Source organism: Xiphophorus couchianus, chromosome 3, assembly GCF_001444195.1.
Source record: "Xiphophorus couchianus chromosome 3, X_couchianus-1.0, whole genome shotgun sequence".
NCBI classification, from domain to species: Eukaryota; Metazoa; Chordata; class Actinopteri; order Cyprinodontiformes; family Poeciliidae; genus Xiphophorus; species Xiphophorus couchianus.
The window spans coordinates 16,203,101-16,230,028 of NC_040230.1; the positions used below are offsets into that span (position 1 = coordinate 16,203,101).

Genomic DNA, 26,928 nt, shown 5'->3' on the forward strand with positions numbered 1-26,928 from the left:
TCAGAATAATCAGAACTAGTTTATGATTTCAAAGTGCTGAACAGAAAATCCAGTGAACAAAAGAGAGGAAAAAATATATATATATATATCGAACAGGAAACTCAAACCAAAGACGTACATTGAAAAACAGCAAGTTGTTTTCTTTTTCATTTCTCTTCTTTTTAAGAAAAAAGAAAATGCACAAGTTGTACCACAATATTTGAAAAAGCTAAAAACACTTCAAAATATTAGTTTTTATTTATATATATATGTATATATATATATATTTATATTATATTTATATATCTGTAATTTGCTTCGTTCCTTTTAAAACTGCTGCTGTGAGGGTGTGAGTGGGCGGTGGAGGCCTGGGGAGATCCCCGCACAGCAAACGCAGCCGGAGCCGTTTTTGTGAAATGCGATGGCAGCTCTCGGCAGCTTGCACCACGATCCTGACCTCTCTCAGGCTCCTGCGCAGCATCCACGACAGAAATGTAAAGGAAAACCAAAAAAGAGAGCATAAACGTGGAATGTTTAACCCGCCCCTCCACAAAACTCCTCTCTCCTCCCTCCCTCCTGGATCTGTCGAACGCCCCGCGGCCCGAGCGGCCAGGGCGTGTGTCTGCACTCGTAGCCCTTCCTTCTCTGTAAGTGCTTTACAAGCCAATCTGTGACCATGTGCGCTCCTCCACATGTTCAACCCCAACCTGTGATTTTAAAAATGAGATAATAATAGAAAAGAAGAAAACAAAACAAAACAAAAAAACGACACAGAAGAGCGAGTTCAAGTCTGGGTGTCTCAGTCATGGATCGTTTAGTGCACAGTTTGTCCTTTGCTGCGTAAAAAGCCACACGCAGAAAAAAAGTCTTTGTATTAAAATAATTTAGAGTTTGAAATTAGACCTTCCCTCCACCGTGTCTTCCTTTTTGTGGTGAAATTGCACTTTGTAATTAAGAGCCTGCCTCGTTAGCCACTTCCACGTGTTTATGAAATATTTGTACGTGTTTTTGCCCTTCATGTCTGACCTCTGACATTTCTCTACACTTCAGTATGAAAACACCCCCCTTCCTCTTATCAGCAGGAGCAAACTTGAATCTCACAGGGGCACGAACAGCTCAGCAAACTTTCTGCCCCACAGAGACTTGACCTTTTCTGAAAAGAAGAAGTCCTTGGACAGAATGAGCGAGGCCAAAGCACAGATCAAAACAGTACTCATAAACCCTTCTCTCTCTTTTTGTTTTTGCAAAAGTGAGCTGCCACCCAGATGGAGAAAGGACAGGAACAAGTCATTCTGCTGTGCAACTCAGCTTCATCATCCTCCCCCACAAGACAAAGAGTGGAGGATCAAATAAAAGGTTGCAAAGCGTCTTTGAGTTATTGTCTATTTTTCTTTCTTTCTTTTTTTTTTTTTTACAGATGAAAAGCATTTTTGTTGGTTGTCCGTTTGGTTCCCCTTTCCCCCCACTAAGCAAGAGGCTTTCGATTTGCTCTCTCAGCTCTGCATCGGCCAGAACGGAGAGTCTCCCTTTCTCTCTCTCTCTCTCCCCCTTTGGGGAATCGGGGGATTAAAAGGCCTGAACAGGACGTTGACGTGGGTTTCTTTCACCGCGCTCAGCCCGAGTCCTCAGTAGGGCAGGGTGTCCAGGAATCTGTCGATTGACGGTGGCGGCGGTACGAGGTCCTCCAGCTTCAGGTAGAAGATCCGCTGCAGGCCCTGGGTCCTCTGCGAGCGGAGCTCTGCCCTCAGGCCCAGCACACGGCTCAGAGGAGGGACGGCCTTGGTGGAGGAGGAGGACGCCCCGCAGCCCAGGTGGTCCCTGAGACAGCAGATGACTTTATTCTGCAGCTCCTCCACGCGCTTCGAGTCCTTCAGACCCGGGACTTGATCTGCAGTAAGAAAACAGAAAACATTAGAGCTGCAATTTACACTGCAGAAGCAAACTTTTTTTTTTTTTGCATGCAACTTGCATATATTTTATTTGGATTTTCATGAAGATACGTTGTTGTGATGCGTTGGTTTTCTAAGGTTTTTTGGAAATAATAATCTACACACTAATAAAAACATGATACAGAGATACAGAAAACATGATACAGAGAAAGTTTGATCTCATTTGGAAACTTTGAAGCAGTTTTGTACTGTAGATTTGTTTCGGTCAGGTCATTACCAACTTTCACAGAAGAGATAAACCGCAGAAAGTATCCATTCCCTTGACCGTCGCTGTTTGTTTTTTTTACCCGGGTGGAACCACAACGAGCCTCTACATCCAGCCTTTAACACCTACAGACTTGTCTGTGACTCTCTCCATTTCCCATCAAGTATCTTCTGCAGAAAAGTAAGTATTCCCGCATTATGATGCTGCCACTGCCGTGCTTCAATTTGGAGGCAGTTTGCTCACTGTTGGTTTCCCCTTGCTTTTAATGTATCCCATGTATGTCAAAACGTTCAGTTCAGTCTAATTTTCCACATGTTTGCTGTGTCCTCATGTGACACACTTTTCAGATTTTTATTTGTAGAAGGATGTTGAAAAGCATTTATGTCGTTTTTCTTCTTCATAATTTTGAACTGCTCTGTGATAGTCCATCACAAGCGGCCATTTCTGTTCCTAAAGTCACTTTTGTTTCTGTAAAAGAGTTAAAATGGCACAAAGAAACCGTGTTTTAAATGACAAAAATTAAGCCAGCGGAAAACAAAACCCACACATCTATGTATACATCAGAGCTCATTCAGGTAAAACAGCATTAGCCTCATCTTGTTTTATATTGAATTGCACCTCATTAGCCCGTATGGCTCATGTTCTTAACAGCCTTACGTTGTCTCATTCACTGCAGATCAATATGTCGTCTAACCCAATAAGCCTCCTCCACATTGTGTAGACAAACACACACACACATGGTGACATGGCATAGAAATATAGCACAAACATGGAAATAAACACATGCTGCGCATTTACCGCTCATAAATACTTTAAATGAATGCATGCAGATGCTCAAATAGGCCCCGCAGTTTGGAGAATTTAAGTCACAACAGTGCTCAACAATTAGCTGATTATTTGGCCTTGTGAGCAGCCAAATTCAATTAGGAATACACACAAACACACACACACACAGGCCGCAGACTGCTGCCCATAGCAACTCCAGTGGCACTCGTATCAGACTTAATGTGACACTAACTCATTCTGCTGAGAACAGGGTGTCCACCCCCCTCCCCCACCCTATGCCCCACAAACACCCCCCACCCCCCCTCCCACACACACACACAAGATAGTGTATGCTGCGGGGAGGCTGGTTCTGAGACCAGTCTCACTTTGAGGTATCCATTATTGGAAGTGTATTTATTGTTTGTTTATGTGACCCTTTTGTTTGCAGTGTTTGCGGCTGCAGAGTTACTCCAGCCCTCCTTCCACTGCGCCTTTCAGACCTCTTGCACTCCTTTTTTCTTTCTTTATTTTGCTTCTCTGCTTTTCTCCTTGCTCTCTTTCCCCCATTCCTTGTTTCTCTCTGCGCGGCACTTCCTGGGGAGAAATCGATGTGGGCCCTTTCTGCACAGGCCACTCCGAAGCGGTCGATCGGCCGATGGCCCTGGTGGCTCTGCCGCGGCTGCGCGCTGTGTGCTTTGCCGAGGTGGCGGAGTGCCACTGCGAGAGCCGCGGACGCCGTTCCAGAGCCATGCCCCATGGTGGGCTGGTCGATGGAGAACAGAGTTAAGTGCTCCCCCAGAGAGAGAGAGAAGGAGTGAGGGAGGACAGGGTTTTAAGGTGGAGGTGGAGGGGGTCAGGGTGAGGGGGAGTTTTACCCGCTGCACATTAATGTCTCTCTGCAAAATTGAGCTTTAAAGAATAAAAATTCAACATATAATTTCGCTGCATCCTTTGAAGCTACATTTCTAATGCATTCTACAGACTGTTGCATCTTCCTGAGGTCCGTCCGTGGATAAAGTGTCGATTTTTCAGCCGTGGACACTGATTAAAGGGGCCAGGTGTGTGGCAGGTGCAGCAGGTGCTTCTGGGTATCGGGTTCTTGTTTCAGGCAGAGATGTGTGACAAGACGCGCTGACATGTGTGTCTCTGAGCGTTTGTGTGACGTCAGCGGATGTAAAAAAACCCCCCAAAACACCCACAACTAAAGCTTCTTACAAATTGAAGAAATAATATATATATATATATATATATATATATATATATATATATATATATATATATATATATATATATATATATATATATATATATATATATATATATAAATGTCAGATGTTTAGATTATAGAAAAGAAAGCATTTAACCAGCACATTTTAACTGAAAAGCACAAATCTGTTAGCACAATGAATGTACAATTAAAAGGTATAATAAACTGGATTTATATGTGTAAAATAATTAATTAAAGAACTATGTGACTACATTTCTACATAAAGGTTTATTTTTTGGAAATCTATCAACATTCCACTTCTTAACTTGCTAATATTACTTTGGTAAAGTTCTCCATATCAATCAGATTTTGCCCACAGTCTTCTTCAGCTGAACCCACAGGTTTTCCATCAAGTCTATTTTAAAAAGTCTGTTTAGTTTTTTACTTGGATGTCTGCTTGATGTAGAAAAGTTTTATTTCTATTCATTATTCATCTTCATTTTAATTTCATCCACCAAGAGAAAAAGTCCAGTTCTGAAGAAAAGTAGTCCCAGAGTATGATGTTGCCACCACCATGCATAAAATTGGGAATGAGTTTTTTTTTCTTTTCTTGAACACAAGCCCAGGTGTTTTCTTAAAGAGAAAAAAAAATCTTTCCTCTCTCTAGCTCCTACTTTTTACTCCAGACATATGGCAAATATAGATGTTTTATCACACCTTTTATTATAGATTTACATCCAGGTGACTTTATCTTGTAGGATTTGTTCAAGACATAAACCACATTTAAGGTGAGAAACTATTAAAAAACGATTTCTAAATGTCTTACTTGTTACATCACTAAATGTAAACTTCGAGATCCTGAGCGATTGACAGGAAGTTGTATTTATCAGGTAACCGTTAATGTATTTCTTCCTGCAGATGATTCGGGGGTTTTGGTTACCTGTGAGCAGAACGAGGGCAGACAGGCAAGCGAAGGCAGATGCATCGAGGTTGAGGGTCTGAAGGTGGGTAGAGAAATCCCGGATGGAGTCCAGCCACTCTCCAAACCCACGAAGGCACTGGAACCTGTGCAGCACCAAGCCGTTGCAGAACACCAGTTTGTCCTCCGACAGCATAGACCTGAGAGACAGAAAAAAAAAGAATGAAATTTTTCATAAAAATGCTGCATTTTCCCCTCATGCATTCAGACATACGGAGAAGGAAACGATTACACCAGCAAGCCAGAAACAAGACACACATCAAACAGAGGCATGAGGCTGATTAAGCTTGTGTGTTTTTAAAATTACTGCATTTAAAACCACTCTTGCATTTCCTTGTGGCAGGGTGGGGTGAAGGGTTAGGGCAGAGGCCTGCTCTGTGTGTGTGTGTGTGTGCAGATAGGTAAACTGTTACAGCTTTAATGCTCCCAGGCTGTGGAGTGCAGTGGAAACACAAAGCTTTAATGAGGAAATGAAAAGGCCTCTCGGATGCATTTAACCATCACTTACTCACGGCACACAACATCCCGCTTTTATTTTTTTTTAACTATCCAGCAGAGCAGGGAAAGGGGGGGAGCAAACAATGAATGACGCATAGGACAGATGGGAGGTCGGAGGAGAAAAAAAAAGAGCGAGAGGAAAACAAATAATTGTGCAGATAGAAAGAAAAAAAATGAGGATTAGGGAAAAGACCTGGAAGCCACTAATTACAGTCTATACAAACATTGGTTTAAAAGTTATGAGACTAAGAAGCAGCAACATTTGTGTCTAATTATCCTAACTACAGATTAAAAGATTTACCCCCTCAAAGTTTTAGCCCAATGCACATAATCCAGACTTTTAAACATGCATTAAAAAAAACTTTTTCTCACTATGCAAGCTTTGCAAAGCATAGATGTATGGATTCAAGAAACAGCATGTGAAAAACAATTCACCGTTTTACCAAACATAGCTTATTTATGTTAGCATGGCACTTTTACCCCTTTCCCTACACTCACTGTGATAATATTCTTTATTATGTTTTATTTTTTAAAAACAGCGTGCATTTTCTACAGAAAGTTGCAAGTCACCGAGCAACAAATAAATACAGGTATCAAGAGATGCGACGCGAGGAGCTTTGAGCTTTGAGCTTGTTTTTGACTTCATCCCTTCACACAGTCTAGTCTAGATGAAAGTTCTCAACAGGAAACTTCAATTAGAAACCTTGAGAGGAACCTTTGAAAAGCGTTTCATAGCTTTCATTCCTCCAGCTGGTTTCTAAAATACAGAGTGCTCAGAGAGATTAACACCTGTGTTTGGATCATATTTAAGCATCGGCCAGTCATCGGGTTAAGCTGATGTTTTATAAAAGTTACTGCCTTTAAAATTGCATGTTAAAAGTAATCCTGGTGAAGCGTAGTTTCACTTTGTTCTCACTGCAATGAGCACAAAGTGACCCACTACTCCCCCTTTCCAAATTGTTGCTGCACAATGCTGGTCAGCAACGTTAGCAACTACACCTTACCTTACTTACAAGAAACACAAATTTGGCTAACAAATAGACAAAATAACCACCACTTGTTAAAATCTTGTTGTGTTATTCAAAATTTACTAAATCGCAACTGGCATTGCAATACCATTATATGCAACATCACAGTTGCAAAAGGACAGTTGCAAAAGGAGATCAGCTAGTTTAGATCTCAGAGATCTAAACTAGCTGTTAAAGATCAGGGATAATCAATGTTGTAATTGCAACACCTGCTGCTCTAAGTCCCTGCAGCCCATAAAAGATAAAATATCCTGCACAATAAAATTTCTAAAACTAAACTGGATAGGTAATTATTCTATATTTTTGCTCTTTTTTCCAAAAACTCCCAAAACATTTTAAAACCAGACACGCAAGTGACAAATGGAAACAAGCTAAGAATAATAATAATTAAAAAAAGAAGTCTGTTTTTATTTCTGATCTGATTATTAAGTCGATGCCCTTCAGCTAAACGCTCAGCTTCATTTCATAACACCGCTTGGCCTCCGTCTGGTAGTAGCACATGATCAGCACTACACCGACGGGCTGGCAGTCAAGCAGCCGGGCAGATGCACACTGACACTCACGCCTACACACGCACACCCATACACGCACGCACGCAGCTGGAAGTCTGCCACACATTCCTCTCCCCCCTGACTACGCTGTCACCATGGTTATCAGCCAATAACCACAGAAACTGTTTGGTGACGGAGGGGATCACGGTGATGTGGATCCCAGAAGAGCGAAGCAAATTTGCTCTGTGCACGCTGAACACACACACGCCCCCACACACACACCCCCACACACACATATCCACTCAGGGTTTAGACACACGCTTGTGAGTAGAGAGCTGCAGTGCAGGAAAGCGTTTTGGTTCAGCACGGGGTCAAGCAGAGCTGAAGCAATGGGATCTCAGTGTAGCACGGAAAGTAAGACAGGGCCAGATTTGTGTGCGGTTTCCTCTATGTTGTGGGAGTTAGGCCGATAGGAACACGAGAAGCGCATGCATGCGTGTGAGTGCGTGCGTGTGTGTGTCCGCCCTTTGACGTGACTCAGAGTCACCCCTCCTGTTGGGACTGTGATGCCACCACCCATCCTCTTCCCACCGTGCACCTGGACCTCCACCGGGAGGAGAGAAACTTCGACATCGTCAGCGAGTCTGAGTAAGCGCTTCTGTGTTGCCTGACTGTGTTGGTCCTCTGCCCTAGACGACAGCTCAGACAAAAGGACGAGCTTGTAGCGCCATCTCCCCTCCTCCTCCTCCCGCCCATAAATTTAACCAGCAGCATGCCTTGCAGGAGCGGACCGGTAACCCAGGATAACTCTGAGGCCGAGTCGGGCCGGGCAAGCAGTAAAGGCATTGCGTATAGCTGTGTAGTGCTTCTGTGCTTCTGACTTGCAAAGGTATTCACATGCCCGGCACCTTTTTCCCACATTTTTTTCACATTACAATCACACATTTCTGTGTATGTTTTATTGATGTCACGTGATAGGATAACACTGGATTTGGGTGCACTTGTATTGTTCCCTCCTGTCGCAAAGTAGAACCAACTTTCACTGCAAGTACAGCTTCAAATTGTTTCGGAACTAGAAACAAAAAATTTTTTGCATTTTTTTCTTCAAACTGGATGTAAAGCATCTGTGATCATTCCAAAACCTGCCACATAATCTGACTTGGATTGAGGTCTGGGCTTTGACTGGGCCATTCTAACAGATGAATATTGTTTGATCTAAGCCACATGTGGCCCTCCTGGCTCTAGAGGGCCACATAAAAACAACCTTCAAGATAAGAGCTGTGTGCTTGACTTTTATTCTATTGATCAAATCAAATCTGTTTTCATTTATATACTTCAAAATTAACTCAATGTGAAAAGACACTTGTACAAGAAGTACTCATCAATTGCAGAGGCGGTTATTTATTCATATACTAACAGATTAATGGAAAGTTTTATCAGCGTTTTCTGACACAAAAAGTACTTTGAGGGCATTTATGACCTTAATTTGACCCAAAATTAATATTAATTTGACAGCCCTGATCTATCGTAACTCTGGCTGTATGTTTAAGATAGTTTTTTAGTTGGAAGGTGAATCTAGAAAAGCATCCCTCCATCATGATGCTGTCATTGCAGTTTTTAAAGTTGGAATGTCTTTGGAGGGATTTGCAGTGTTAGACTTCCTCCACACTCAATGTTCTGTTTATGGGTCATTTTTGGCCTCTTCTGACCAAATCACTTTCTTCCCCACACTGCAAAAACACAAAATCTTACCAAGTATTTGTTTCTAGTTTCCAGTTAAACTATCTTAGTACATTTGGATGAAGAGAAAATTTACTTAAAAGTGGTTTTTCAGTGAAAAATAGGAGATTGTTTTAAGTAAATAATTCCTTAATATTGATGGAAAAGTACTAAAAGTGAAATGCGGTGGGACTAGCACTTTTTCATCAATATTAAGGAATTATTCACCTGAAACTAGCTCCTGTGTCTTGCTGAAAAATGACTTGTAAGTTAGTTTTGTCTTATTTCGAGCGTAGTGATTTATTTGCACAAGAAACAAGACAAAAATACTAGTTTGCTATTTTATTTTAAACTCCAGAGGGGACATCATGTGCCTTTTTTTTTTTAACAAGATCCTTTCTTTATTGCCATTCTTCAACAAAAGCCAGATTTTTTAATTTCTCCCCCTTTAATTATCTTGTCAACAGCTGTGGATCTGTACAGATCCTCTGGTTACCTCTGCTAATGTGCCGCTTTGTGTTGATCTACGGCACAAAAACTCATTGAAGTTTTTGGTTATAATGATACCAATGGTGATAAAAACCTCCAGCGGTATGAGCGGTTTTACAAGACACTGTGTGATCCAGCTCTTTCCTTTCAGTCAGCTGATCTCAACACGCATTTCCTCCCATAGCAACCCTCTCCAGCCGCTCAGCTGACCAGCGTTTCGATGGAATCAATGCTGTCAGTTCATAGCTTTTACACAGTTTTAGCCTGCAGAACACACACACACACACACAGGGCTCTCTGTGCGTCAGATATCAGACGAGCGGAGAGGAACTCTGTGGGCGAACTCTGTCATAGCTAAAGTCTCCATTCATAATTCGCTTCATATGGTGACTACTCAGCTGCACTCCTCCTACTCTGGAGATACACCAACACAGCGGCGCACTGGCTTTACAAGAACATTTACACACTATAATCCATTATGCTCATAAAATGATATAAGATTTAAAAAATAAAAACACATACATCTGTCTTACCTGTATGCAAGTCGCAGGACAAACAGCTCCAAAAAGGCTGAGTCTATGAGCAGGTTCTGATCGTCACGCTGGAGCTCGGTGAAGCCCGGCAGCCGCTCGGCCCAGCACCTGGTTGTCTCCATCGAGATGGTGAGCAGCCTGTAGAAGAGCTGGATGTGCTCCGCGTCTGAAGTGGAGGATGGAGGGTCGGCGGCGCTGAACTGTTTGGATGCAAAGAGAGGAAAGAAGTTGTAAAACAAGACCCAGCGCAAATCAGACTGAGCTTTTCCGACCGATGGGGACAGCTGAGAGGGGGCACCTGGCTGTAGTCAAGGTCTCGTGGTGTGCAGTGGGAGTAAGCCCTGAGCAGAGCAGAGAGCAGGCTGAGCGGGGGCGACGGCGGGGACGCCTCTGTCTGCAGGGGGCTCTTTGGTTTGGAAGGCAGCCGTCCTCTGCGGCCCTTCAAGCTGTCAGTACGGACCACTGTGAAGCAGAGAAAGACGAGGGGCAAATTAGATTTTTTTTTTCTTCCTCCAACTTAGTGACCCGAACTCCTCAGGAGCTGTCCAGCGTTCCCACCTTTCCCACGCTGCAGGCCAGCAGGTGGCAGTGGAGCTGCTCTGCTGGCACATGCATTAGTGTGGCAGGGGAATATGAGCACTCTGGGTGTATTTGCATTGATGTGCTGTGTGTATGTGGGTGGGGGTATTACAGGACGTGTGAGACAGGTGAGAAACCTCAGGGGAATCAGGACAGTATGAGTGTCACGCCGATTTTTCACATGAGAAAAACACAGCGCAAAGAAAAACAGAAAGGCTGTGTGATTCTGATGGCCAGCCTTAACGCTGTTGTGGTTTATTTTGTATGGTTGGATTTTGTCCACAGCATGAATGTGTGTGGTTTCGGTCATTACCGGCCTCCTGAACACCAGCAGGAGGGAAAAATCACAAAAATCGTTACAATGTTGGACATGTTTCACATTTTGTGACAATTTAAACACAAACTTTAATATATTTTCTTGGCACTTTATGTGACACAAAAAGTGCTTTGTCACTTAATTGAGTGACAAAGCAACTCAATTAATTTGCATCTTTTGTGAAGGCCTCGAAGGTTTAGTGAACAAACAGAATCACATCCTCAGCTCAGGATGGAGAATCTGTCGCCACGACAACTATCAGTGGACCATTTAAATCTGGACTTAAAGAAGAAAACCATAAGAAATACAGTTTACTTGATGCTATTTGTCAAAGATGTAGAAGAATGCACTCCTGGAAAGAAATGTACTTTTTGGGCAACATGCAAAACACAACATCTCCATCCTCGTTGTGAACCATGAAGCAGAATGACCTCTTTACCCTAGCAGGGATACTTTTCTTGCACAGGGTAAGGGAAGCTGATTAAATCAAAGCCTATTCTTGTGAGAATGGCCTAGACAAAGTCCAGATCTAAATCCAATTGAGAATCTGGGGAAAGGCTAAAAATGTATGCTCACAGATGCTTTCTGTCCACTATCCCGAAAAAACTAGCAGCTGCTGCTACAAAGCACTGACTCAGAAGGGGTAAATACAAATGCATGCCACACTTTTCAGATTTTAAATAGGCATAAATCTCAAAACCATGCATCCATTTGTTTCCATTTTACAATCATGCACCACTTTGTTGGTCTACCGCATACAATCCCATTAAAACCTGACAACTGGGGAAAAGAAAGCTGTGAATACTTTAGAAATCAGGATAATGTTTTATGTAAGCAGTTTCTTTCATGTGGGATGCTCCTTACCTTCTTTCACCATGCCCACGCTTAGGCACTTCTGAAAGCGGCAGTACTGGCAGCGGTTGCGTCTCCTTTTGTCCACAGGACAGTTCTTGCTGGCCAGACACACATACTTGGCGTTTTTCTGCACGGTGCGCTGGAATGACAATAAAAAAAAAAAAACCAAGACATGCCGATGATCAGCCTCCAAACACAATCAGCACCTAATATTTGATTTGTTTAATTCAATTTTTCCTCCCCTATCGAAGAGCAGGAAGCAGAAGCTCGCAGGTCAGATTTTAATTACGCGCTGAAAGGCGACGGTGACATCAGTATAATTAGATAAAATTAATTTTCCAACAAGCCTCGCCTGCAGCAGGGACAATTTTATTACAGCCGGAGCTGACAATGGGGGCCGGAGCGCGTGGCGTAAGGATCCAGGTCCCGCGAGAGGAGGTTGGGAGGGTGCGCGCGGGGGGAGTCTGCGTGATCAGATTGTCCGTGAAGGCTCCCGGGTCAGCTCGTGGCACCTTTTCGGAGCCACACGCACAGCTTCGCGCTTCTCTCAGTGGGCCCCGTGGGTGCTGTTTTCTCCTCTGCTGCGTGGCCCGCGCTGCTATTGCTGACCTTATTAAAATGAAAACCAAAACAGCCACATGGGAGGACCGAAAGAACCCGGAGTTTTCATGAATCAAAGGCAATTTATAATATCTAAGAAGACATCAAACATGCGCCAGTTTCTAATATCAGGAACAAGTGGTAGTTTCTGATATTAGGTATGTGGCTCCCCGCCCAGGGCGCTTTCATTTTACAGAGCGGCAGTTTTCTAAGGCTTATTTCATGTCCAGTGTGAGAATGTTTTCACAGTTTGGTAATAGTTATGGAGACTATGCAGTAATATGGGTAGGCTGATGTCACACCCTCTTACCAGAGGTGCAAGTAATAGCAAAGTAGTTAATAGTAGCTGGAAGGTTGGACATTCAGTCCTTTTTTTATTATTAGCTCAAACAAAGGATGGTGGAGGAGGACTGAGAAAGCCACGTTTACTGACTGTTTTTCCATTTAGATTTTTACAGAGCAGAGTGACAATTTGAAGCACTTTTGTTTAAAGTGCTCAGTAATTATTTGTTGGTGCAAACAAGCCACAAAGCAACATGAGATTGTTAACTTTCAGTAAAACCTTCAGGGGGGGATCTTTACAGAAGTCTTTGACACATGGGATTAAAACTCATTAAACCCCTTTTGAGTTTTTTCCCCCTTTCTTTTTTATATAGCCTAAGGTGCAGATATGATAAAGCAAAGAGGCTCCATTGAGATAAAAAAAAGGGCAGGATCAGACCAGCCCCGATCATCAGCATGCCTGCCTATGAAGAGCAGCCCACATTTCTACCGAGAGCTTAACTCTTTTCTTCATTTTGATGTTAAACGCACACATGTGTTTAGTACAGGCATCAAGCAATTACCAAAGACACTCAAAACATCCCCTGTGGTAATTCCTGACTTCACATGATCGCAGAGGCGCTTGTTAAGTGTAAATGCTTTTATTTGCAGACTGTTTACATTTTACACGTTGTCAAGCTGTGCCTCTAGAACAAGCCGTAAATTAAACAAACGGAACACACGGAAAGTGCCGCAGCCTCCTATTCTTCTTTTAAACGCCTCTAGAATGTATCAAAACAAATAAATCCAATTAGGAGACCCTTGCGCCACACATGCCCGCGTCCCCAGAGAGACCAATCACACACCAATTACACTGTGGGCTGCGCGCGGCTGCGGAGCCGACGCATCAAAGGAGGCGCCAGGGCCGGATGAGAGCGGTCGCCATGGCACCACGGCGGATTACGCTCTCTGCGCCTCAATGGCCGCTGACCCGTGCGCGCCGGGGATAAGGTAGTTGTGGCTATTAACGGAGTTTATAGGGAAATCAGCATCCGCTTAGTCAGAATAGGAAGAGCGGCCGGGGCGACGCAGGCAGCCTCTGCATGTCAACGTGGGTTCACACCTTTAACAGGTCTACCGCGGGGTCAGCGAGAAACAGTGGCCCCACAGAAACGGGTGGTATGCAGGTGGTATGCATAAGAGTGTCATGCATATTTTTATTGCATAAATATTTATTATTTTGGTACGCTTGCCTTGGTACATACGTTTTGAGTTGCTTTGTTTCTGTTAATAATAATAATAATAATAATAATAATAATAATGAAAAAGTACTGAATGTTCAACCTTCCAGCTGCTATTAACTACTTTCCTGTTATTTCACCTCTGCTAAGATGGTGTGACATCAGCGTATTTTGATTCATATCTGTCACTTACTGAAACCTCCTGAACACTGAGGAGAAAGGCTGTGGGATGCACTCATAGTATTCCTGCTGCCACTGCTCTCTACCAGGAAATCACATTACTGAGATTCAGTGCTGCTAGACTTAAGATATGTGCGGATTTGGTTTGTTTCCCTGCAGTGGATTGAGAGCAACAGGTTTAAAGAGGTGCGTAAAGGCTGAGTTAGGTCTGGCTGTTTGACAATAAAGTCTGCTATGTTTGACTGCAAAGTTTAATTTATAAGACTGCTACTTTGAAGAAAATCTTGAGTTTTCAATGATCAATTAAAAGCTCAATGAATTAACGTATTGTAACACAGGTCTGGTCTGTTTTAATCCTGTGACATGCGTTGCAGATCAGCATATATAAGGCTGCATTCCCCCCCCCCCTTGTTTCTTATACTCCATGCTTTAGTGATTTAAACTGCAGGTTAATGCCCACCAGGCCAGCAGGGGGCCCTCAAGAGCCCCTACCCTATAAATTGCAGAATTTCTTTTGTTGTTTGTTTTCAACCTTAGCAAGAATGAACAAACTTTTAAATTTCTTCCATAGTTTTCAACAGAGCAGGAAAAACACTACTTAGTTAAATTATTTAACATTTAAATTCCTGGGACAAGTTCACAAACAGTGACTGGCTTAACAGCAGCGTTAGGTGGGAGGTAATTTATGCTGCTGCTTTAGTTTCATATTGTATGTCATTTGAGTCACAATTTATGCACACTGCAGGTGTCAGACAATAAGTCTCTACAAGTACCTGAAAAAAGATGTAAATCCAAGCACAACTAATTAAACCTGCCTGCCAGTACAGACTTTAAGTATTCTGCATTAAAGTACTATACAAATAAAGAAGAAAGTCCTAATTTTAGAGAACTTCTCCAATTTAACCAATGTTCAGCTTCTATCTTTAGATTTCTTAAATAAATACTCTCTATGGTGAGTGACAAACTGTCAACGTAGGAAAGAACTAGTTAGCTCACTAGTTACCTTTCAATGCAGAGTGTGCATGAATACAAAGAGGGTGAATCTGTGGGGGCTCTTATCTGGACTCACAAATCAAATTCTACTCAGAGCCTCATTCAAGCTAGGGTCGGCCCTGACTCTGTTTTCCATTTATGTGACCTAGAGAATGATGCCATATATACTGTAGGTTAAATTCAATCTGCCATGTTTAACTCAAATTCCAACAAAGTTCTAGTGAATTCACTCTCTGAACCTTTGTAGCCCCAAAACGTCTCTGGGAACTAAACACGCTTCAAGCTGAAAAGGGTTCAGGTGAAAAATCAACCTCTCAAATGAGAGCACAATTGCCAAAAAAAAGCACACTGTGGGTGTTGTGGGGCCCTGATGGAGCAAGCAGAGGCAGATTCTTGACATGTAACATATTTGGTTTAAATTAAAGCCCTGTAGGGACTTTCCCCCCCCCTCTCAACTTAAATTCTTATCAATGTCTTTGTGGATGAACAAACAATGTTGATCTAAACTTACAAAACAGCAGCCTATTCCTGTGCATGTTGTCTAACTTGTATTTCCCATTTATGCATTTAAAAACAGACTTTTCGCATCTGTTTGTCACATTCTGCCACATAACTAGGTATGACTAACTTGCTTTCCAAAAGATGGAACATAAAATTTCTGTGCAGCAAGATCAGCTGATGAGCTGTGCAACACCCTTGTGCATAAAAACATATTTTTAATGCTCTGCTCCTTGCAACAAAATGCATTATAAAAACAGGTGAGATGGAGTCAAATTTTTAAAATACAAGCTGAATAGATTCACTTCGTTACTGAAAAAAAACACACACACACACACGCACCCACACACAGTGAATGGCACACATTATTCAGCCAAAATTAATAGAATGAGGGACAGAAAAAGTTGTTTAACATCTGAAATTAATTCATGAGGAAATGTGCTTCGAATTGCATTAATAAACTAGCAATAATTTACAGCTAGCCTGTTCTGTGGATTAATGTGTCATAACTACTCAGAGATAATTAAATATAATCAGGAAAGTATTTCAGGGGACAATAAAACCATCACGATAATGGAGGTAATGTGCATAAAAATATGTAAAAAAACCCCATGTATTTTGTGCCATATATATATACAGTATATATATATATTGTATATGAAAACCTCCTGTTTTTCTTGCATATGAAGAAAAACTAGTGGTTTTCCTTATTAGTGCTACAACCTAGAGTCAAAGTGAACAAAGGAATTTTTACATATATGTTTCCCTTTACATGTGGCTGCATGCATGTGTCGCTTGTGCATGTTTGCATCTGCATGTGTGTGTGTAGAGGAAGCACAGCGAGAGTAGACAGACTCTGTGGCTGTTGAGTTCTGTAACAAGCACACACACACACACACACACACACACACCCCCACACACACCAACACTGACACACACCCTGCAGCCTGCTGCCATCAGACACTGTTTTCATTAATTACTAAATAAAAACAAATTGTCAACCTAATTGAAAAGAAGGATAATTCATTTCCACCTACCAGAGGCATTATTCAATTACCTCTGCACCCTCTGTCTTGCTGCCACTTCATTTTGCTCCTGCAGAAAGCCCTAACAAAGCGTGCTGGGATTTTTTTTTTATGTAGAGATATATAAATTAAAATTACAAATAGTGCAAGAGAATTACCCTACCTGATTTTAATGTCTTTCTACTTGGAGTTCTTGTGCCACTCACTTATTTAAAGAAAACCCACCTTGCAGCTGCTAGAAAAATTTAAAGGTCTGTTGCATTTTTATGACTTGCACGTTGGACTTGAAACCGTATCTTGCATTAGCACGTGTGCGCTGATATGTGATGTGTGGCAGCCAGAATGAAAAGCGCACGACTGAATCATTTGCGGAGCCCAAATTTCAACCTGACTCATGTTGGACTTGGTATTGTGTCAGTGAAATGTGGTCAATTTCACTGATACAATACTGACAAGCAGAAAGGAAACTTTGATTTTAAGGGGGAGACCTTTTTCCACGGCATACTCGCTGGGCTGTGTTACAGACAGAGAATAAGTGCTGTTATCATCCTGTGTTCTCAAATAAGACAAGCCACCACACACTCCTGGGTAAATGCAGACACTTTGCCCACTTGGTTGCTGGGAGAGATGACCCCCTGTGGGTGTGCTGAGCTTTCACTATGACTGTGAGGATGATTTAGAGAGCGGAGAGGAAGGTGTAAGAGTGGGAGCAAGGCAAGAGCAAGAAAATAGTTTCAAGAGAAACACGTCAGTTTGATGTAAGTTTGGAGGAGGTGACTGTGCGCGTTTGGTGGGATGGGGTCAAAGACGTTGGCAACAGGAGAGGATAATGAGAAAGAGAACAATTCAAAACACAGAAAAGCTAAGTTGATTACAGATTTTCTGTCGTGTTATCCCTACATTTAAAGTGATATTTTTGATATATGCTGCCTCCTCCCCTCCTGTTGTTACACACCGCCTGTCAGCTGGCTGCAAGACAGCAGCTGCACTTTTGCTTTTCTTAAAAAAATCCTGAAAACGTCAACAAATTCATTTCTTTGAAAAAATATAAAGTTTATATAAACAATTAGTGCAATAACTATTGAGGCAACTCCACCAATGGCTTTTAGGAAGGTAAATCAGCGGATTTAGTTAGTTTTGTGTAAAATGTGTAAAAAGAAAGATAAAAGAAACAAAGCAAGGTCAAATAAGTTCATACTTCTTCTTACCTCCTTTTCACACAATTATCTAAATACATTGTAATGTGAATGTGTTTGAAATAAATAAGTAATCTAACTAACTTATTGCTGCATGGTGCCAGTCATGCTGATATATATATATATATATTTATCATCAGCCCATATAGAATCTTAATTTTATACTTGAAACTCAGGTGTTTATATTAGTATTTAATTCTGAGAGTCTTTAATGTATTTTTAATGTATCTTTATCATAGCTTTTAATTTGGGCTTATTGTTTTGTTATTTATCTATTTTATCACAACAGTGACTCACCTTGGCTGTTTTAAAATGTTCTTTATAAATAAACCAAGCAGTGATGCAGTCTCACATCCATGACATATTGTCCCACACTGTTGACTTACAGGCTTTAAAAAAACTTTAGAGAGTTTTTACCTTGAAGAAGCCCTTGCAGCCCTCGCAGGTGCGTACGCCGTAGTGCTGGCATGCTGCGTTGTCCCCACACACCGCGCAGGTCCCCTCTCCCTGTGGGCCCCGAGGGGGCGGCGAGGGAAGGTTGTCCCCTAGCAGGGGGCCACACTGTCCCAGAGCCAGGGAGCGGAAGGCGAGGCTGCTGCCCCCGGCCCCGCGGTGCAGCTGGTACATGGGCTGCTCCAGGTGCTGGCCGTGCGGGTGGGACACTGACGAAGAAGATGAGGACGAAGAGGATGAGGTGCGAACTAGCCCCCCTCCGAGGCTCTCGTAGCCGCCAACGCTGCCGCCGCTGTGAGGCGGGGAGTGCTGGTAAAAGTGCGAAAAGCGAGGGGACTTGAGGGGTCCGGACTCGAGACCCGAGCCCATGGAGTGAGGGTGAGACTGGGGGCCCAAGGAGTGTTCATCCCACATGAAGGAGGTCCCAGGCTGCTGTGTCATGGATGGGGTGGTGGGGGTGGATGGAGGGGACTGCTTAAAGTACATGGTGGTGGAGGTCATGGCCTCCATGGGTGGGACAGTTGGGTAACTCTCCTCCTCCTTCTTAATGGTAGGCCTGTGGGGGGGCATCTGGTAGAGGCAGGAGGACTTGGGCTCGTAGCTGCCCTCCACAAAGACGTTGAAGCTCGGGAGGGAGGTGGTGGCAGCAGCAGAGATCTCACCCCCACCCAGGTCCAGCTTGGTGTAGTCCGGGGTCATAAGGTCAGAGCTGTAGCTGTCACCCTGGTAGCCGAAGGACTGGCCGGAGTAAGCGGAGCCTGGAGGGGCCGGCCCGTACTGAGCCTGCACACAGGGCATGTCTGCGGGGGGGCAAAGGGCATACAGACGGGTCAGAGCTACATTACACAACTCAGTCACGGGACTTTTATTCAAAAAGCATATTATTGTGTTAGTGGAGTACAGTAGAAGCCTATAGCAACAATTGTTAAATAGATATGCAACATACGGGTGGGATTTTGAGACAGATGCTACAATAAATCTAGAGGAAAAAGCAGAATCTATTAGAGGCTCGTGCACATCAGCCTACCAGTCAAACAGTGACTAAAAACTTCTGCATAGCTCTATTGGAACAGGCAGTTTTTAACTGGATGCACCTTTTCCCTCCCTTATTTCTGTCACGCAGTGCCATTCACTTCATGTCATGCTTTTACACTCCTTGCACTTGTGTTGAACAATTACTCAGCAGGAATATGTGAAGCCCCAACAGGCGAACCTTCAAACCTAAGTGATTTGGGCCACGCGGTTAGTCTGGTAAGGAAGGGGGAAGAAGCAGCAAGATTCAGATCCAGTTATTTGTGTTTGTGCTGTGTGTGTGTGTGTGTGTGTGTGGGTTGGTTGAGCGCACTCTGGTTAGTCAGATGGTAAAGCAGATGAGACAACATTAAATAATAATGGAACCCTACGCTGGTGTTGGAGACTTCCCACATACACATTCACACACATAGATACTCTGATAAACACAGACAAAAACATACTCAGATATTTCCCCTAACTGAGGCAGACGCCAGCCGGCGGGTCTTGAGTTATCCTCTGATTTAATTCAGCTGCTGTCACAAAAACAGACCACCTTTTAAACCTGGGCTGGTCATCACATGTATCACTGCCACTCTACAGGGCGCTGTGTGATTCTGTTCATATTGATATCTATTGATATTAGAATTACTGCCATCGCTATCTACAATAACTCTTCGAAGAATCTGAATTGAAACATTTAATTTACCTTTGAGATCAATAAAGGACTTTTGAATTGAATTAAATTGAATAGCACGCATGTTGCACTGTTCAGTTTGGGAAACGTACAAACTCTGAAATGAAAAAGTGTGTTGAAACTTATAGGTCAGAGTCGGTTTTCATGTTAAATGTTACATTTTTCTATATAAGAAAATAGCCAATAAAACAACTTGCTAAAAAAAAAAAAAAAAGAAAGATGTTAGGTCTGATTCGAATAATTTTTCACATTCAATCCAAATCAGTGTGATAGCTGGCCTAAGATGCTTGTTAATCCCTGATGGTGGTTTTTCACCAATTGATTTCAGTTTATTTCACAACAAAAGTTATTTCGAGGCACATCCAAAAAAGAAAGTAATTTCAATTAAATCACATAATCCAGTTGATTCTCGGTATCAAGCCGTGCATCAAGTTCAGCTCGTTATTTAAATAAGTAGTCTTTGTACTCTGAAGTCAAATTTTCTATGTTTCTAGTTGGAAGTACAGAAAGAACTTAAAATCCCTAATTTACCCACCTGGGAAACGTCAGAGCTCACAGATGAGTAGCATGTCTCTTATGGCTGCAGAGAGTATAAAATGGAAAGCATACACCTTGTATCTCATTCAACCAGTGGCACAAGGAGTGCTGAGAAACATTCTTGTGAACATGTTCCTGTTGTTTTTGAACAGATCTAGAGAAAAACACTAGTTGTTGACTGATATGGCTAATGCTACTTGGCACCACAGCAGTTTCTGCTGATTTTCTGATTTGGAGCTTTGGTGTGAAATTCCTGCTGGCAAAGTTGGAGGTTGTAAGGGAACCCATCCAATATGGCTGCCACACGTATGAAATGTAGTCTATTGTTTTTTTAAATGAACTCTTATGATTGTTCAGACGTTGTTAAACCAGTGGCACACATTAGCAGGCTACTGTAAAGCATCTACAGTATTTGTAAACTTGTTTCTTTAGTTGCTGTTGTCTTGTACCGCTAATACCAGTTTTTGCTGGCACAGAAACTGTTTGCAAACCTGACGTGACGTCATTCTCAAATCTTAAAACAAATGGAAGGCGACACTAGGACGCGCTCGGCTCGGGAGTGACGTCATTTCCAGGTCCCACAGCGCAGCATTGCTTTCAGTCCTGGAATGTGGAGTCTGTTCTTGTGGGTCTAATAAAGGCGCCGCCATCAAATCAATGTCAATTATTTAACTCCACTGCTCACACACTGAATAATTCAGAATAATTTGACAAATCGCATTGTCTTGTATCCATAAATAATGTAAAAATTAAGTTAATTTTCTTTCCTTTTTATTTCCACTGAAAGCTCTGCAAGGAGGCCTATGGGATTGATTCTCACTAACTCCTCTGTTGTGCGAAAGGAAAAAATGAGACAGCCAACCCCGATCGACCCCCTTTTTAAAAAAAAAAAAAAAAATCAAAAGACGTGGTTTTCAGTGTTCATTTTCCGTCTTGTCAGTAATGAATGCCAGCTCAGCCGGAGGCTTGTTGCGTTTGCTCCTTTGTCAACACATCGGCTGCTCCCAATTGACGCCCAGCATGCACGCACTCTGCCGCAATCACCACGGTTCCCTGCGCGTCACACTTTACCCAGTTAGGCACGGGACATGCAAGTCTGAGGGCGCTAACCAAACCTCCTTTTCCAGTCTATCCAAGCGGCATCCTTACTTCGACTCGGTCTGGGGAATTAAAGCCAATTAACTTTATTTGCAGCAAAACTGAAAGTCCGGTAACTTCATTAAAAACACTGTTTCTTCTCATCAGGTGGCCACAGACTTCGCCAGAAAGTATAAGGCACTCTGAAAGCAGCCGGCGTGTTTAAATTTGCGGTCGTAAATGCTCATATAAACTGCTGACGGCAGACAGAGTGACACATTGATTTAGAAGCTGTGGCGCAATTAAAATATACCTGAAGGGCTACCACGAGTTCTGCCTTTAAGACAGATCTAAGGGATTAATTAAGAATAATCTATAAATGTGTTTATTTACTTAGCATTTTATATTAAAAATAAGAATTCGAATATTTAGCAAGATTTTACATTTCTTTTCAAAACATTTTTATCTTAAGTTATTTAGGTATCTACACACAAAGCGCTAAGGCAAGCCTATAAACCAATATAACAGGTTTATATATATATATATATATATTCAGGACGTGTCCCTGAATATATTTACGTGTCCCTGACGTCATCATTTTTTCTTCTACGCTACGAGTGACCATCTCTACAACCCACGTGGAAAAACACGCATGGAGCAATCAGGGCGTCATGGGCCTTTCAGTGCAAAACCTAAATAGTTTTATTTCTTTCTACTGCATCAGAGGAAGAGGACGAGAGGAGAGTGCGGCGGTAACGTTTGAGGCTGTGTTGTGTCAGTAGGTCAAACCCCAGATAAGTATTAGTGTGAGTGCAAGTGTGTGTAAAAGACTCCCAGCACCTGCCATGTCCTGACACACCTTGCAGCAGCTCATTAGGCTGTCAGGAGAGTTTAAGTTTAAAGGTTTTTCGAGTTGACTTTGCCTCAGGTGAGCTCAAGAAGAAGTGAGAAATATTAAAGATGGAACATTTTCACGTTGGTCCCTGTCAGATTACTAGCGAAGGCTTTTGAGGAGCAATTATTATTATTATTATTATTATTATTATTATTATTATTATTATTATTATTATTATTATTATTATTTCTTTTTAAATAAAAGCATGCACAACATTTTTTTTCTCCACCATTGATGTTCAGGATGTCAACAAGTATCTCATTGTGCTAATAGCATTCGCCCTCATCCTGAGGAGAACCTGTAGAACCGCTTCTGCCAAGTCTCAACCCTCACCAACACACACCCAGCTTCACAGATTTAGATCCTCCTCCAGACACGTAAGATTTTTTCATAGGTGAAAGTTTGGTTTTCTGTCGACTTCAGCACCAGCATTAAATCTCCCTACACTTCATAAAATACAACCGTGTGTTTGTGCGTGTGTATGTGTGTGCGTGCGTGTGTGTGTGCGTGTGCATATGCAAGCAGAAGGACAGACAACCCAAGCAGAGTCAGACAAAAGGGGGTGCAGAGTACAGTGAGGCAAACGGAAACAGTCTCTAACCTCGAGATGTGCATTTCAACTGGACAAACTGCAGCTGTTCCAATAACTGAGCGCGCCTGTTCATTGTCAGAATGCCATAGATCTAACAAATAAAAACATGAAGTTGCACACATCAATTAGAAAGCATTTCTTTTCTTAATACTGTCAAATAAATAAAACAAAAATCAAATTCAGAGGCTTCTTTACACACATGAAGAATAAAGTTATAGATATGTTGTGAAAATACACAAAAGCAGATAGATGCATTTACATGACAAGCCTTCAGTTTGAGGGGCTCATTGTAAAGCACTGAAACGAAAGTGTGTGAGGTTCTCAAAAGAATACTGAAACACCCCACCCAGCACCAATCTCTTATCTTAATGACTGAAATGTCACTGACACCAACACTCCCACACACGTACTTACAAATCATACAACTCTTAATTCTTTATTTGATCGGGAAAAAACCTGGAGGATTTACTCACGTCGTGTTTGATTAAATTCAGATTTAAATTATGATGTAGCTTCTGAAATATGAAATTCACTGTCTGCCATCAAACACACCGCAAAAAAGGGCGCAGGGAGAGCTGTCACTGCAGAAAGCATCAACTGAAAGAGAGGAAGAAAGAAAGAAAGAAAGAAAGAAAGAAAGAAAGAAAGAAAGAAAGAAAGAAAGAAAGAAAGAAAGAAAGAAAGAAAGAAGAAAAGAAAGAGAAAGAAAGACGAGTCCAAGTATACCTGGTGAAAGAGCTTCGCGCTGAATGGTGCTGGGTGTCCGGGGTTTAGGGGTGTCGTGGCTGCGGCCGGGGCAAGGCTCCTGGAGCGGGGAGGACTCGGCGGACGTGGCACAGGAGGGATCCGATCGCCGTTGCTCCGAGCTCGGCTGGGCGCGCTCTTCCGAACCTGTGCCTGCAGGGTCACATGTGTGGGTTAGAAGAGGGGAACTGAAAGAAAAGGTAGGTGATGACTCCCCTGTGCAAGCAGCGATCAACAAAATCCAAACACACACACATACACACCTCGACACAAAAACAAGGAACGAGGTCTGATATTATTATTGCCACATTTTTTTTGTAAACTTGCAAAACTCTGTTTAGCAAATTCCAAGAGTAGAAAAACCTAATTAACCTTCTTAAAATGTAAACTAGAAAAATCTGCATATCTAAAACAATTTTAAAAAATCACCTCAGTTAATCGTTGAATACGAAATTATTTATGAAAAATCAATTCCAACAGATAAAGTGCAACAAATCACCTAAAAAGACGCGATGAGACATAATAGAGCATGAAAGGAGATGTAGGTAATAAAACAATAAATTACAACCTGAATCCATGCACATCTCCTTGGATATCACGGCAGACAAATATTCACATCCCATTATCAAACACTGATTGATTTTAAGACTAAAATCTATGCTGCAAAGTAAATATTAAGAACCACAACTAAGGTCTATCGGCTCATTTCAGAAGTTGCACTTACGTGGGCGACAAGTTTCATTCTAACGCAAAAAAAAAAATGAGCCCTCAAGAGTTATAAGATAACCAGAATGTGCGCACCAAAAAATTAATTCAACAAGAATAAGTTGTAAAAGAAATATCTACACACCTATAAAGGTGAATATTTTTAAAAACAGCGCGTCCGGGCCATCAGTTCTCCTGCCTCTGATCGCGGCCGTACCACTCCGCCCAAGGTTCATCCAGAGCGGCAGACTTAATAAACTGGAAGTGCTGGGAGAGTCGGACCTGAAACCTTTCAACCAGCGGGGCTCCTGTGTGCTGTGCGCCTCCAGCTCCCTGTCAACTGCAAGAGGACGCTCAGATGCCGGCGGATTTCAAGACCCAGAGCGCCCCCTTTCTGTCAAACATTGTCTTATATGTTTCTCTCTCTCTTTCCTCCCTCTCTTTACAAGCAGAGAAAATCAGTGATACGGTTTAAGTTGTAAGACCACTTACTGTCGTCCAGCAGGTTTATTTGCGCAAGTCACAACAATCATAACCATCATTTGGGTATTAGTGTCAACAATACTAATAATCTCCGCGACAACCGTTCTTTTTTTTATTTTTTAGAACTTTCTGCCAAACTAATCCCAGTTTTTAGAAAAAAAAAACATTACAACTTTGCAACTATTTTGTGCTTCTGTTGGTCAGGATGTTCTTTTTATAGTCTAGAAACATAAAGCATCGTATCAAATTATACGGAAACAAACAAAAATAGTTGTATAACATTTATTTGATTAGAGCTGATTTGGAACAATTAAGTCATTATTCAATTAGGCGTATAGCCATTTGAGTGGGCTTTTGGGGGGAAAAAGGAGGAAAACATTCATGTTTGATAAGAGCATAGCAGGAAAAAGATGCTGCTGTTCTTGCATAACTTCTTGAGGTAAAAATGGAAACATGCGTAATTGCGCTCTTATCTATGGTTTTTAAATTTTTATTAGCACATTTTCCACCTCGAAACTAAGACAGGGTCTGTTTCTCAAACTAGTCTCCACTCGCTTGTGCCTCGTCCTCAAAAGAACACCGCGAAGGAGGGGATCTGGCCCCAACAACGCGCTCACCCGCCAGTAACCAAGAGAACGACACAAGAGCCGCAAAACACGCGCCCCGGAGCGCCGGTATAGGCCCCGGTAGCCCCTCACACCAATAACCCCGGACAGACAGGGGGCAAGAGAAGGCTTCCAGCAAACAGAGGGAATATAAAGGCGAAAGAGAGAGAGAAGAGAAATATATGAGTACTGTAAATCAGCCCTGAGAGGGGAGGCTGTCAGAAGTGGCTGCCTCTGTGCGTAAAGTGTGCTCAAGCTTGGTGAGTTCTCCTCAGAAATGGCCCAAAGCGCAAAAGATATAGATTACAACGTGCTGCCAACACATGTCTTCAAGGGAAATTACTTAAGGTGCAAGAAATGTAGAAATGCCCGTGGCTGTGTGTTTTTTTCTTCTTCTTTCTCTTAGACCATATGGAATAATGTGACTGACCACTACTTTAATCATTTGACCTAATTAGAAAGTCTTAATGTTTTTTTCCGTGTACATAGATAAAAGGGACGGTTTAAGTTAATGGAAAAACTAATACGGTCCTAGTATTTTCCATAAGAAACCAGCAAACAATCGCATCCAGTCACACTATTGCCAGATTAATATAAAAAAAACACCATTAGCGACACATTTCCTTCATAAAACCCTAAGAGTCTAATATAAAAATGGGGAAGGAATGAAATCAAAGAATATTAAGTCTACTCTCCCAGACACTGGATGAATGTAGGCTGGACTATTCTCCACTCAGACCCATTTGTGCGTCTGACTCCCCTCTTCATTGTGCCAGTGAGTGAGAGGCATCTCATTTCCATGACAACCAGAAAGGATATGATACCTTCCCGGCGCAAATTAAAATCGAATCCAGCCTCACTTGGAAACAACACACAAAGAAAGAGCCTGGCTGGCAGTGGAGCGCCTTCATATAGCAACAGGTCATATGCACACACAAAAAGTTGAGAAAAAGCAAAACAGGATGCTGAGGTTTAAGTTGAGCATGACATGCGGTTGAGTTAATGCGAACGCAAACGCGCGCAGCTGATGGGGGTTTGTTATCTGTCAAGCTAATAGTCCATAGAAGTCAGAATACGAGGCGATTCATTCATTCATTCATTCATTCATTCATTCATTCATTCAGAGTTTACTTACTGGTTTGCTGTAGCGGTTCCGTCTTTACATGTGGTTATCACCTCGCATGAAGTATCCCCGTTTCCATCCAGGATAATCACAAGTAATTGTTATAATAAAGAGGGGAAAAAATAGGCTTAAAAAAATATTCAGAAAAGACGCGAAGTCATCGGAGGTGAACTTTCACGATCGTCTCAATTTTCTGAAGCACGCAAAAGAAGTTTGTTCTAAAAAAATAAAAAAAAAATTACAAAAATAATAATAGTAATAAAAAAAGAGAATCAATAAAAAAAATAAATAAATAAAAGCTCAAACTCTTGCGTCCGCTCCTGGCAGCTGAGTGTTGTCAGAGCTGCTGGGTGCTTTTCGGAGTTGTAACGCGGCTTTGTTTATGTGCGCCGTCTGAAGGGAGAAAGTCAAATACTGCAT

At 42.2% G+C, this 26,928-nt stretch overlaps 1 protein-coding gene across 2 annotated transcripts; it reads right to left on the reverse strand.

Moving 5' to 3' along the window:
* On the reverse strand, positions 1–26,920 carry nr4a3 (nuclear receptor subfamily 4, group A, member 3). 2 transcript variants are annotated; one of them, XM_028012839.1, is made up of 9 exons: positions 26,521–26,920; positions 23,575–23,745; positions 22,858–22,939; positions 18,004–18,839; positions 11,602–11,731; positions 10,141–10,304; positions 9,843–10,042; positions 5,046–5,224; positions 1–1,867 (listed from the first exon to the last, which is right to left on the reverse strand). In XM_028012839.1, exons 3-9 carry the CDS (start codon positions 22,919–22,921, stop codon positions 1,605–1,607), a joined length of 1,836 nt encoding a protein of 611 aa, XP_027868640.1. In that variant the 5' UTR covers positions 22,922–22,939; positions 23,575–23,745; positions 26,521–26,920; the 3' UTR covers positions 1–1,604. The 2 variants fall into 2 exon arrangements, with proteins under 2 accessions (XP_027868640.1, XP_027868639.1); XM_028012838.1 differs by lacking the exons at positions 22,858–22,939; positions 26,521–26,920 and adding an exon at positions 24,443–24,641.
* Between the last annotated feature and the right edge of the window lie 8 nt (positions 26,921–26,928).

Coding starts and splice junctions, on each gene's coding strand:
- nr4a3 (XM_028012838.1), bottom strand. CDS start 24,533: ATGAACCTTGGGCGGAGTGGTACGGCCGCGATCAGAGGCAGGAGAACT. Junction 23,746..24,442: donor AAAAATATTCACCTTTATAG/GTGTGTAGATAT, acceptor GTGACCCTGCAG/GCACAGGTTCGGAAGAGCGC. Junction 1,868..5,045: donor TGCCCTCGTTCTGCTCACAG/GTAACCAAAACC, acceptor TTCTTACTGCAG/ATCAAGTCCCGGGTCTGAAG.